The 12,929-nt window shown below is 47.2% G+C and overlaps 1 protein-coding gene across 1 annotated transcript in view; it reads right to left on the bottom strand.

The window, feature by feature from the left end:
* IQGAP3 (IQ motif containing GTPase activating protein 3) overlaps positions 1 to 11,357 on the bottom strand; it is a 37,798-nt gene extending 26,441 nt beyond the window's left edge. The window contains exons 1-10 of the mRNA XM_060008324.1: positions 11,275 to 11,357; positions 6,313 to 6,469; positions 5,607 to 5,684; positions 4,228 to 4,304; positions 3,413 to 3,480; positions 3,210 to 3,323; positions 2,789 to 2,967; positions 2,265 to 2,343; positions 1,525 to 1,688; positions 926 to 1,013 (exon numbers count right to left, since the gene is read on the bottom strand). Of these exons, the coding sequence (XP_059864307.1) occupies positions 926 to 1,013; positions 1,525 to 1,688; positions 2,265 to 2,343; positions 2,789 to 2,967; positions 3,210 to 3,323; positions 3,413 to 3,480; positions 4,228 to 4,304; positions 5,607 to 5,684; positions 6,313 to 6,469; positions 11,275 to 11,339 (1,069 nt within the window). The 5' untranslated portion in view covers positions 11,340 to 11,357. The remainder of the gene's footprint in view (positions 1 to 925; positions 1,014 to 1,524; positions 1,689 to 2,264; positions 2,344 to 2,788; positions 2,968 to 3,209; positions 3,324 to 3,412; positions 3,481 to 4,227; positions 4,305 to 5,606; positions 5,685 to 6,312; positions 6,470 to 11,274) is intronic.
* Between the last annotated feature and the right edge of the window lie 1,572 nt (positions 11,358 to 12,929).

Raw genomic sequence — 12,929 nt, forward strand, 5'->3', positions numbered from 1 at the left:
TTTTCATCTGCTTTCCACTGGTGAAAACGTGGGAGAACTGTAATCCAGAGGACCAGAGGCCTGGCAGTGGGCAAAGCTGTGGGCAGTCAAGGAAGAACAGGTCATCTGACTCAACTGGGCTGGTGGGATGTGAAGAGAAGGGTTGGGGGAGACATTTGGAAGGTCTCACCTACCATGCTGAGGAGATGGGACTAAAGTCTAGGAGAAATATGGAAGGAGCCACGACGGTCTGAAGATGTTCAACAAAGAAGCTAAGATCAGATCTGTGCTTGAGCGATTATTCTGGCAACAGCAAGGAACTGAGCGATAAGCAGGCAGTTAGCCAGGAGCGGCCTGGGGGCTCCATGAGGTAGCCACAGAGAGCCCTGCCAGACAAAGGTGAAGGGTGACTGAGCAAGTCCAGTCGGAGGCAAGCATTCGTGCCGGGTGTGGTTGTCCACAGGCTGCTGCGTGGCGCCTCGGCACTCTATTTCTCTTCACGCCTGCTACCCAGATTGAGCCCCTTGGAGGGAGACAATCGCTAACCCACATTCTTTTAATAAAGAATTATATTTGTATATCATGTTTTTAAGGGAAACTGAGCTGGATCATGAGTTTCTCTCTCATCTGGGCCATCACTATATTTCAGAAGCCAAAGGAACTCAACCAAGTTGAAACGGTCAAAATACAGGGGAGGTGCCTAGAAGGAAACTGCCTGTCCTAGAAGTCCAGCCTGGTGCAGTACTGACTGTTATTATCTCCAGGGCCTTGATGAACTTACCTGTAGCATCCCCCCAGGCGGCCAGGAATAGGGCACACTAGGTGGGGAGCTGGAAAATCGGGCAGCAGTCTACCTTGCTCTACACAGAAGCTGGCAAAGGAGTTACATGCTCTCCCAAGAGCCAGTGATACACCCAGACCAGGTCTCAGTCTGGAGATGACTTACTGGCTTGTTCCTGATCACCCTTTATGTTGGCTGCAGCCACACCAGCTTGGACCTCCTCCTTTTCCAGAAGCTCCACCAGGCCCAGCTCCTGGAAGAGGGAAGAGATGCAGTAGAAGAGAGTCCTCCTGGGACCATGAACATATTTCAGGAGCTGCCAGCATGAGCCCCAGGTCCACCCAGTCACCCACCCTCAACCCCACCTCTCCCCTTTAGGCAGACTAGCCTGGCCCACCCATCCCTCAGAACTCATCTCTAACCTCTGGCTCTTTCTTACCCAGCAAGCACCTGAAATAACAACACAGGCAACACAAATATAGTGTCAGGGAGAAAGTCAACAGCATTGAAAATAAGATTGCTAACTTGAGGCCTCAATTCAGCAATGGGGGAGCATATCACTGCCTACTGGACTGCCCCTGGGTCCCCCCCGGTCAGTATGAGAGATTCTCAGAAGGCAGAAGCTGATCAGCGTGGGCCGTTAGGCTTTGGGGTAATTTAACCAATAGTCAGTACTTACTGAATACAAAGAATTGACAGTGGTGAGGCCCTCCCCCATCCTATAGTCAGATAGAGGAGGTAGCAGGTCATAGACAGAGCCTGACCTGTGCTTTCTGCTCTCTGTCTGAGCTCAGCTGTTCCAGGTACCAGTCTGCAAAGTCTCTCCTCACTCCTTGCAGGGCCAGGACAGGGTCTTGAAGGGCCTCAAGCAAGGCCTCAGGGCTCTGTCTTTCCAGGGCATCATCAACAACTTCTAGAGCCCCATGGACTGAAAAGACCAAGACTCCATAATGGATAGTGTGAGAAAGCCCACCCCTTAATATCCCCAGTTCAGCCCTCTTCCTGCCTGCCCAGGGTTACCCTCACCCCTGCCCCCTGGGCTCCTAGGGCCCAGCCCAAATTCTTCAGCTTGATCTTCACAGCCTTCTCATCTCACTACCCCATACCCTGAGGATATCCTGACCTAAAAAGGTAGAGGCACGCTCCATCCTGGGCTTTCAAGCAGCCTCTCCTGCCCTGATCTCCTACCCCCATCCACTCTCCAAACTCTCTTCTTGAAGGACCCCAGACCAACTGCCCCCGGGACCAAGAGCTGAAAAGCCTGCCCCTTTGCCTCTGTCCACTCTATGGATGTCCATTCAAACAGAAGCCTCCTTGACAGCAACCACTTCTCCAGACGTTAACAGACATAAAACAGAGCACACACAGCCTTGACTTTGAACTTCCCTTGAAATAAGTGTTGGCCCAAGTGAGGTCATGGGTCTTCTGGCCTGAGAGAAGCCAACCCCATAACTCCCTAGGCGGGGGCTTACCCTTCAAACCCCTCCTGGCCTTTCTCTCTTACCATTGACATGGTTGATGTTGCCCTGGATTTCAGCCTGAGTTAGGTAGCAGTCATAGATGTCCTGGCTTTCTCCATCATTCTGCAAAAACTACATTGAGAGGGGAACCTGGGAAGACCAATTCAAGCTTTCTTACCCCTCCCTCCCTGTCTATAACTATTTCTTCTTCTGGGGGGTCTTCCAAAGGCCAAAGGTCAGTCTGGTTGGAAGGAATCTGGGGAAATTGTGGGATCTAATCCCCTGGCACTGACACAGTTAAGTTGAACTACCCTTTGGAATCTCCAGTCTAATCTCATCCAGTTCTACATTCCAGTCTCTCAGCCCTGCCCGAGAACATTTTCCCCTATCTTCTCTTTTGAATTCCCATTATTCTCCTGAGTTCCTCTCCTGTTTCTCAAAAATAACTGACAAGTTAGTTTCTCTAGGCAACTTTGGATTCCGGAGACAGGACAAATAGGAGTCCTGGTTTCACTCGAGATTTTCCAGGCCACCCAGCTTTTCGGCCCCGCCATCCAAGGCTCCTTACGCGGTTCCTGGCATTGGCGGCCTTCTCCATCTTGGCCTGGGCCAGCAGCTCCTGGTAGATGGCTGCCAGAGGCTCTCGAAGATTCCCCAGCAGAGCACTGGGATTCTGCAAGGCAGCCAGGGTGTCCTTGACCACTCCTCGCTCCACTGCCTCATTGATGGCAAGAACAGCTGCATGGACTAGGAGGGGACATGAAGACAAGGTCAGGATGCCAGAGCAAACCCCAGTCCAGCTACAGCGTAACCAGCTGCAGACCCCACTCTGACGTCATCCCCTTTTTCCATCCACAGGGGCCAGACAAGCCAGGTAGGCTGTTGGCCCTGCCTATGATGAGAAGTATCCAGGATTTATGCAGGGGCTATAAGGTTCAGAGTCCTCCCATACTCACTGAGCTACCCCAGCAGGGGAGCCTGGTCTCTACCTGCAGCCTCATCCACCGAGAGTTCATTGGCCAGGATGCCCCCGATCTTGCTGAAGGCAGGCAGCTGGAGGCCATATTTAGCTAGTTCAGAGGCCATGTTGCTGAGTTCCTCAGCTGCAATGATAGCACAGATGCCCTTCATCAGGCCCAGAACCCCCAAGACCTGCCCAGACTGTGGTAGCTGGGGAAGGAGCTGGGCTTACCTGTGAATTTCACTTTCCCATATAGATCATGTATCTGAGGGGCCAATCCCAGCCGGAAGAGGAAGAGACTAGGAAACAATGGAAGGCATTGGGGTCTATTCATTTTCACATGCTGACTATAATAGGTTTGCAGGAGATACTATGGGGACTTGGAGATGAAGACCATACAGCACCTGCCCACAAGTCATCCCCCATTCACAGGGAGAGAGGTTATTGTAAGTCAGCACAAGGCAATGCCATAGCAGAAAAATAAGATGCTGTAGGAGCTCTGGAGGGATTGCGAAGGCTTCACAGAGAAGGACACATTTCAGTGGCAGGTCACTGGATGGAGATGGAGGATGGAAAGGGCATAGCAAGCAGAGACCCACTAAGCTAAGGCACAGAGTCCTCAAAGGATGTGGGAAATGAAGTCAGGAAGAGATGACACGATGGACATAGGAACTGGTCAATTACTTTCTATGCTTTAGCCAACTGGTTGCTGATGGCCGGCTGCGAGTAGGACTAAATAGCCTTCTCCATTCACGCTGACGGCATGTGACACTCCAGATGCATCCTAATCTGACTTCCTTGCACCCCGGTCACAAGCTGAACACTCTTCCCTGCCTGCTCTTTCCCTTCATCCACACAGATCACACATAAATGTGCCCTCCAGCATGTACATAAGTCTAAACAAAACTATGTAGATCAGAAATGTCCCTCTGAGAAGTGTTCCCTGTGGTCTATCTTCCATCCTCCCTGCTGCAATGTTTGTTGCTGTTGACTGTTGGTTGCATCCACCTAGAGGAACTTGGATGACAGAAGTCTCGGTCTCTCACCTGAGTGCATGGATGCAGTAGACCACCCGGGGCATATTCTTCTTGTCATAAATGTCCGTGGTCTCTGGCAAGAAGTTCTAGAGGGGAAACCAGCCAATTACTGCCATTGAAGACTTGGAAGCAGCACCAGATATGGAGAGAGGGGCTGAGGAATGGGTTTCTTCTCTGACCTGGGGCTTCTGGGTCAATCTCCCCACTCTTTACAGTCAGCACTGCATCCACACACTCAGTGTAAAAGAAAGGCCTCGGGGACACATGCTAAGCCAAGACCCAGCCACGGACACACAGCCCCAGATTAACCAAACGCCAGACAAGGCTATCAAGGCTACAGGACGCAGGCCACATGCTCCAGGAGAAACAGGCCCCCTTTTCATCCTACAGACACAGCCAGCCTGTGCCCCTCACCTTGGACTCTTGCCAGAAAGGTGGCATGCTGGGAGCTGGCCATGACTCCACAAGGGGCCTAATGAAACACACACTGCCAAGGACTGCAAAGGGTCAGGGCATGCCACCCCTGTCTTCAAGCCAAAGGTCTCTGATCAGTGGGGGCCCCTCTAAGAACTGAGTAACCCCAGGCATGATTTCTCATGCCACCTGGCGACTGTAATGAGGTTTAACCTCAATACCTCTTGGTTACCTTAGATACATAAGAAAAGACCAAATCTAGAGACTTAAAAGTGTTCTAGCCTCACTGAGAACACATGGCCTCTATTGATCTGCCTCTCACCAAAGCATCTGTCTTAACTGTTATTTCCTTGTCTTATAATTGCCTTCTACAGTGAAGAAAAACACTACAGAATCTTATGTCTTAATTTGTATAGTTCTTTATAATTCACAAAAGGAATTCACACAGATCATGTGATCTTCCTGACAACCTTATAAGGAAGACAGGGGAGGGATTACTATCCCCACTTTACAGATGAGAAACAAACTGAGAGTCAAAGAGTGAGAGGACATGCAGCATGTGTCCAGTTGGGGTCCTGGCCTAGGCTTCCAAGTCTACCGCCTTGGGATGTGGTGTGTCCTTGCTTCACACTACGCAATTCTGGTGGAAAGATGGCTGGCCAACATGAGGCCCACCTCCTGCGTTATATAGGGGCCTCACTGACTAATGGGAACAATGGCAACAATGCATCCTGGGCCAGGTTGCCTTCACCTCCCTTCACTTCCCTTACCCACAAGGAAGTGAAGACAGAGACCAAGTAACATGGTTCAAAGACATACAGCCTCAGGGAACTTAAACTCTTAGATTAAGTTCATTTAGAAGACACATGGAGATGAGCACTAAAGAGTGCCAGGGAGATAAAGCATGTGTGTGGTGGAGGTGCGAGTACTGGTGAAGAGCAAAGATGAACCCCAATCCTGAGACCCAATGTTACCGAAGGCAGACCGATGTGGGCTACTGCAGACAGCCAAAAGTTGATGTTGTCTGTGTGACGGAAATGCAAGCCAGTTGCCTAAAAGGGAAGGAAAGAGAAGAGAATCTATTTCCACAGTTCTCAGGGTTCCCTCTGGGTAGAGCCCAGACCACAGCTTGAAGATCAAGGGGTGGGGGCAGAGGACCCTGTGCTATGGATTCCCCATCCCCCCAGGACAGAGACACAAAAACAGAGAGAAACCACCAGGGATGGATGACCCAGTGGGTCATTTGGGAAGGATGGCACAGGGATGGGATTAGCAAGCTAGTAAGGCTTCCTGGAAAAGGGGAGTCCGGAGCTGGGATGGGAAGGAGAGGTGGGTTGGGTTGACTAGAGCAGCATGTCCTGGAAGTAACTTAAGGTGGCAAAGCTCACAAGCCTCTGAGTGTAGACTGTGGGTAGAAAAGTCTGCTTGGAAGTTCTCATATCAGAGGCATCTTGAAGCCCACCTAGCAAATGCCCCTTGCTGCTAAGCATAGTACACACCGCCTAGCTGCAAGGCACCAATTGAAACCCGTTGTTCCAGTGCAATGATTACTAGCACCCATTTTATCCTCAATAGTACCCAGGTTTGGACAATAAATTATATGGTCACCCCACTCTCACAACTTTGAGAACAGATAGTTTGAGAGGAAGAAGGTAGAAAGTAGAGACCTCTGCTCCCCACCTGGTACCGTAGCTGCTCCACGTCATAGATCTTCTTCAAGGGAACCACAGAGGGTGCAAAACAGTGGCCCAGCTTGGCCAGCAGCACTCCGTTCCGGAGGCTCTCTTCCAGCTCCACCGGGGAAGGAAGCTCCTCCTTCAGGCAGGCCTCCATCCAGCTGAGAGCACGAGAGAAGCTTCTCACCCCCTCTGGCAAGCCACAGCACTTCATTCCAACCACAAGACCTTCCCTCCCTCCCTCTCTCCCCCTAGGCAGCCTCTCACTCTCTCCTGCCTCCTGTTCCTGCCCTACTCCCAACTCCGCTCTCTGCCCATTGCCTGGCTGTTCCCACCTTCTCCCAAGCTGCCGCAAACACCTGGATTGGCCTATCCTCAGCCCCCACCCACCCTATACATCTTCCCTGACAGATACTGAAGCTGCCCATCTTCAGTGAGGCTTAAACAGGCTCTTACCTGTTACATGATATAAACTCTCACTCAGTCTGGTTATGCATTTGACTGTTGAACCAAATTGTACCTGCTCACTTCTCTTATTCTGCAAGTTCTGAGAACCCAGGTATACAAAAGTCATGTCTACACAGCACATAACCCAGCTTTGATGATGATGAGGGGAGTAGGGAAGCCCCAGGGTTGAAGCGAGGGGAGCAGCACAAAGGGACAGAAAGGTCACAGCCCTTTGAAGCAGAAGACCTGCTTTCCATGCCATCTCCCTCACTTCACCTCTCTGGGCCTCAGCTGTATAATCTGCAAAATGAAGATACCACCTGTACCTCCTGCTTCAGTGGGCAGCTGCCAGGATTAAATGACGTAATGAATGTGAAAACACTTTGAATATAAATGTAAAGTATTATTATGGCTGATGATTGTATGAGGGAGAGAATAAGGGCTTCTCTGCATATTGGGGCCTATAGGAAAGATCTGTTTTCAAAGAGAGAGCCAGTCACACCTCCCTTCATGCCTTCCCTGACAGAAACACCCTGGTTTTCTATCTACCCCATCCTACCTACTTTCTTTGGAGAACATTAAAAATATGCTATTGATTAAAAGGAAAGAATTAAGCATTTATCCTGTCTTTAGAGCCAACATCCATTCACAGGAAATATGGGATACAGAAGAACAAGTTGAGGGACACAGGAAGTGAATAGACAAAGCCAGAATGTAGGATGTTCTACAGGACAAATGACCCGGTTTCTTCATCAAGTCAATGACATAAAGAACTGTTTATGTCAGTTCCAGATGAAAGAAGACTTAGTAGTACATAACAACCAAATGTAAAATGTGAACTCTTTCAGATCCTTAACTGAATAAGCCAACTGTAAAAATAGATGATTTTTTCAGACAATCAGGAAAATTTGAAGATGGCCTGGGTGTTGATCCAAGGATTAATGGATAACTTAGGTGGGTATTATAATGGTATTGTGGTTATGTAACCAAGTGTCCATATATAGAGATATGTATTAAAGTATGTAAGGGGATAAAAGGATGTGATGTCTTTGTTCACAGATGGCATGACTGTCTTTGTAGAAAATCTGAAAGCATGATACCAGAAAACTTGTGGCGTTAATAAGTGATTATAGCAAGGTTGCAAAAGACAAGGTTAATATATAAAAGTCAATTGTGGGACTTCCCTGGTGGTGCAGTGGTTAAGACTCTGTGCTCCCAATGCAGGGGGCCTGGGTTTGATCCCTGGTCAGGGAACTAGATCCCACATGCATGCCACAACTAAGGAGCCCGTGAGCCACAACTACGAAGCCCGCCAGCCACAACTAAGGAGCCCACCGGCCACGACTAAGGAGCACATGTGCTACAACTAAGAAGCCGGCAAGCTGCAGCTAGGAAGCCTGCAAGCTGCAACTAAGGAGCCCACCTGCTGCAACTAAGACCTGGTGCCACCAAGTAAATAAATTAAATAAATATAAAAATAATAAAATAAAATATTATAAAGCAGAAACTAACACACCATTGTAAAGCAATTATACTCCAATAAAGATATTTAATAAATAAATAAACAAAATAAAAGTCAACTGCTTTCCAATTCACCAGCAACAAACAAGTGGAATTTGAATTAAACACAATACCATTTACATTAGCACTCCCCAAAATGAAATACTTAGGTATAAATCTAACAAAATATGTACAAGATCTACATGAGGAAAGCTACAAAACTCTGATGAATGAAATCAAAGAACTAAATAAATGGAGAGATAGTCCATACTCATGGATAGGAAGACTCAATATTGTCAAAATGTTAGTTCTTCCCAACCTGAGCTATAGATTCAATGCAGTCCTAATCAAAACCCCAGCAAGTTGTTTTGTGGATCTCCACACACTGATTCTAAAGTTTACATGGGGGCTTCCCTGGTGGCGCAGTGGTTGGGAATCCGCCTGCCAATGCAGAAGACACAGGTTCGGGCCCTGGTCCAGGAGGATCCCACATGCCGTGGAGCAGCTAGGCCTGTGCGCCATAGCTGCTGAGCCTGCGCTCTGGAGTCCGCGATCCACAACTACTGAAGACCTCGCACCTGGAGCCCGTGCTCTGCAACGGGGGAGGCCACCGCAATGAGAAGCCCGCGCACCACGGTGAAGAGTGGCTCCCGCTCGCGGCAACTAGAGAGAGCCTGCGCAGAGCAACGAAAACCCAACTCAGCCAAAAATAAATTAAAAAAATAATAATAATAAATAAAAATAAAGTTTACATGGAGGCACACCCAGCTAACTCAGTCGGTGGAGCATGAGACTCTTAAAATTTACATGGAGAGACAAAATACCCAGAGTAGCCAACATGATATTGAAGGAGAAGAGCAAAGCTGGTACACTAACACTACCTGACTTAGCCACAGTAATCAAGACAGTGTGGTACTGGTGAAAGAATAGGCAAATAGATCAGTGGAACAGAACAGAGACCCATGTAAATATAGTCAATTGATCTTTGACAAAGGAGCAAAGGCAGTACAATGGAGCAAAGATAGTCTCCTCAGCAAATGGTGCTGGAATAACTAGACATCGACATGCAAAAAATGAACCTAGACCTAGACCTTACACCCTTCATAAAAATCAACTCAAAATGGAGCATCAACTTCCAAGTAAAACGCAAAACTGTAAAACTCCTAGAAGGCAACGGGGAAACCTAGATGACCTTGGGTATGGCAATGACTTTTTAGATACAACACCAAAGGCACAATCCTTGAAAGAAATAATTAATAAGCTAGATTTCACTAAAATTAAAACTTCTGCTCTACAAAAGGCAATGTCAAGAAAATAATAAGACAAGCCACAGACTGGGCGAACATATTTGCAAAAGAAAATATTTGCAAAATACACATCTGAGGGAATTCCCTGACGGTCCAGTGGTTAGGACTCGGCACTTTCACTGCCAGGGACCAGGTTCAATCCCTGGTCAGAGAACTAAGATCCCGCAAGCCACATGGCATGGCCAAAAATAAATAAATAAAATAAAATAAAATAATTATTTAAAAAAAGACACATCTGGGCTTCCCTGGTGGCGCAGTGGTTGAGAGTCCGCCTGCCGACGCAGGGGACACGGGTTCGTGCCCTGGTCTGGGAAGATCCCACATGCCGCGGAGCGGCTGGGCCCGCGAGCCATGGCCGCTGAGCCTGCGCATCCAGAGCCTGTGCTCCGCAACGGGAGAGGCCACAAGAGTGAGAGGCCCGCGTACCGCAAAAAAAAAAAAAAAAAAAAAAGACACATCTGATAAAAGATTGTTACCCAAGATATCCAAAGAACTCTTAAAACTCAACAGTAAGAAAACAAACAGTCTGATTAAAAAATGGGACAAAGACCTTAACAGACACCTCACCAAAGAAAGATATACAAAGAAGATATACAGATGGCAAATAAGCATCTGAAAAGATGCTTCACATCATATGTCATCAGGGAAATGTGAATTAAAACAATGGTGAGATACCAATATACACCTATTAGAATTGTCAAAATCTGGAACACCGATAACACCAAATGCTGCTGAGGATGTGGAGCAACAGGAATTCTCATTCGTTGCTGGTGGGAATGCAAAATTGTACAGCCACTTTGGAAAGCCGTTTGGTGGTTTCTTACAAAACTAAACATACTCTTGCCATATGATCCAGCAGTTGTGCTCTTTGGTATTTAGCCAAAGGAGTAGAAAACTTACATCTACATAAAAACCTGCACAAGGATGTTTATAGCAGCTCTATTCATAACTGCCCAAACTTGGAAGCAACCAAGATGATCCTCAATAGGTGAATGGATTAATAAACTGTGGTACATCTAGACAATGGAATATTATTCAGCACTAGTAAAAAATGAGCTAGGAAGCAATGAAAAGACATGGAGAAAATTTAAATGCATATTACTAAGTAAAAGAAGCCCATCTGAAAAGCCTACATATTGTATTATTCCAGGTATGTGAAATTCTGGAAAAGGCAAAACTATGGAGACAGTAAAAAGATGAGTGGTTGCCAGGAGTTGGGGGTGGGGGTGGGGGTGTGGCAGAGGGAATGAATAAATGAAACAGAGACTTTTTAGGGTAGTGAAACTACTCTATGATACTATAATGATGGATGGCTATGTCATTATACATTTGTCCAAACTCATAGACTACAGTCTACAACATGAAGAGTGAACTCTAAGGCAAACTATGGATTTTGGAGGATTATGTGTCCAAGTAGGTTCACCAATTGTAACAAACATACCACTCTTGTGGGGGCTGTTGATAATGGGGGAGGCTATGTATGTTTGTGGGGAGGAAGCATGCGGAAAATCCCTGTATCTTTCTCTTAATTTTGCTGCGAACCTAAAACTGCTCTAAAAAATAGTCTGAAAGAAAGAAAAAAAAAGATGCTATTTCAACTTTCCCTTTCCCATAGAATGGACTCTTGTCTTTTTGTATTTGCTTTGGGGGCAGGTGCCTGGGGTGGGCAGGGTGGGAAAGGGAGACCAGAAAGAGGCGGTCGCTCTGCTCACCGCTTGGCTTCCTCCAGCCGGCACAGGTACTCATAGGCGACGTTCTGCCGCCTCTGCTCATCCATTTCCTCAGCTGTGAGGCGTTCATCTGAGGAACCAAGGAGGGGAGCATTAGACAGAGGGCTGTAGCAAGCTTCTTCTTAACAGACTTTCTAAGGCAACTCTGCTCGGAAACCGGAGGCATCTCCCACATGTCTGTCCCCCTAGTCCCAGGACACTGGCTCCAATCTTCTCTCCCATCCCTAGCTTTCCTAGTCAGCACCCTGTTAAAGGGAGGCCTCCCCACCCTTTAAGAGGGGATCCTTCCTGTATTGGAGGCATTCCTTCCCTTTCCCCTCTACCCATCTTCCTGACCGCCCCCCTTCCAAAACCTACTTCACTGCGCTTCCCTCAGTACCTCCTAGTAGGAATGTCCAGATCCCTCCTTGGCTGGGAACTTAGCTCCTCATTTTATCCCTAATTAGATTCTGAGTTCTCCAAGAACTGTACTTGTGCCATCCTCCTCAGGTACTCTCCCAGAGGCTAGGTTAACAGGACTAACTAGAACTCATCATTCAGCAGCCATTCATTCATTCAATACCTCCTATATGTCAGGCACTGGACTAGCGGACCCCTACTCTCAGGAAGTACAAAGATTATTATTAGAAGAGAAAAACATGTAAGTAAAAAACTTCAACCTGATGTGAGAAGTGCGATCATAGCTCATGAATAGTCTATGGACGTAGACATAGAGAACGGACATGTGGACACAGGGCGGGAAGGGGAAGGTGGGACAAACTGGGAGAGTACGATGGACATATATACACTACCATGTGTAAAATAGATAGCTAGTGGGGACAAGGTATAAAGCACAGGAAGCTCAGCTCGGTGCTCTGTGATGACATAGATGGGTGGGATGTCGGGGCGGGGTGGGGAGGTCCAAGAGGGAGGGGATATAGGTATACATAAAGCTGATTCATTTCATCGTACAGCAGAAACTAACACAACATTGTAAAGCAATTATACTCCAATAAATAAATAAAAATAGTCTATGGAAGCAGCAGAGGAAGCAAAGGATTCTACCTGTGAGTAGAATCTTAAAGAATGAACAGGCAGAAAGGGAGAAAAGGCAGTTCAACAGAGGGAACCACGTGAAAAAAAGCCACTCACTTGGGTTTAAGTGGAAGGACAGAGAATTTTAAAAGATCACAAAGGTGTATTTACTCTCCCTTTCGGTATAGGTCACCTGAGGAGTAAAATAGTCTCCAAGCTAAATAAAATGCAGACAATCTCTGACTCCCAAACTCAAGAACAGGAAATCCCTGAAATGAGACAGCATTCATATTCTGCCTTAGCCACAGCCTCCTTTTATCCTTTTCCCCCCTCTTCTCCCCTATCTCTCTAGTCTCCTTAGGGAAGACAAAAGCCGACAAAATGAGAGAAAGCTACACACATACACCAAGAAAATAAAGTCAGAGAGCTTGAAAACAGAGACAGAGCTCAGCAAATGTCTTTGACTCAGCACTTAATGTTGTTCCAACCCTTTCTCTCTTTTCATTATGTTGCATATCCTGCAATATGATTGGGGCAGGGGCAGGGCTTCTTTGAATTGTCAGTTAAGCAAGTTAAAACACACACACAAACACACACACACACCCCTCCATGTTCAAATTGGA

The sequence above is a fragment of the Delphinus delphis genome, chromosome 1 (genome assembly GCF_949987515.2).
Source record: "Delphinus delphis chromosome 1, mDelDel1.2, whole genome shotgun sequence".
Taxonomy (NCBI): Eukaryota; Metazoa; Chordata; class Mammalia; order Artiodactyla; family Delphinidae; genus Delphinus; species Delphinus delphis.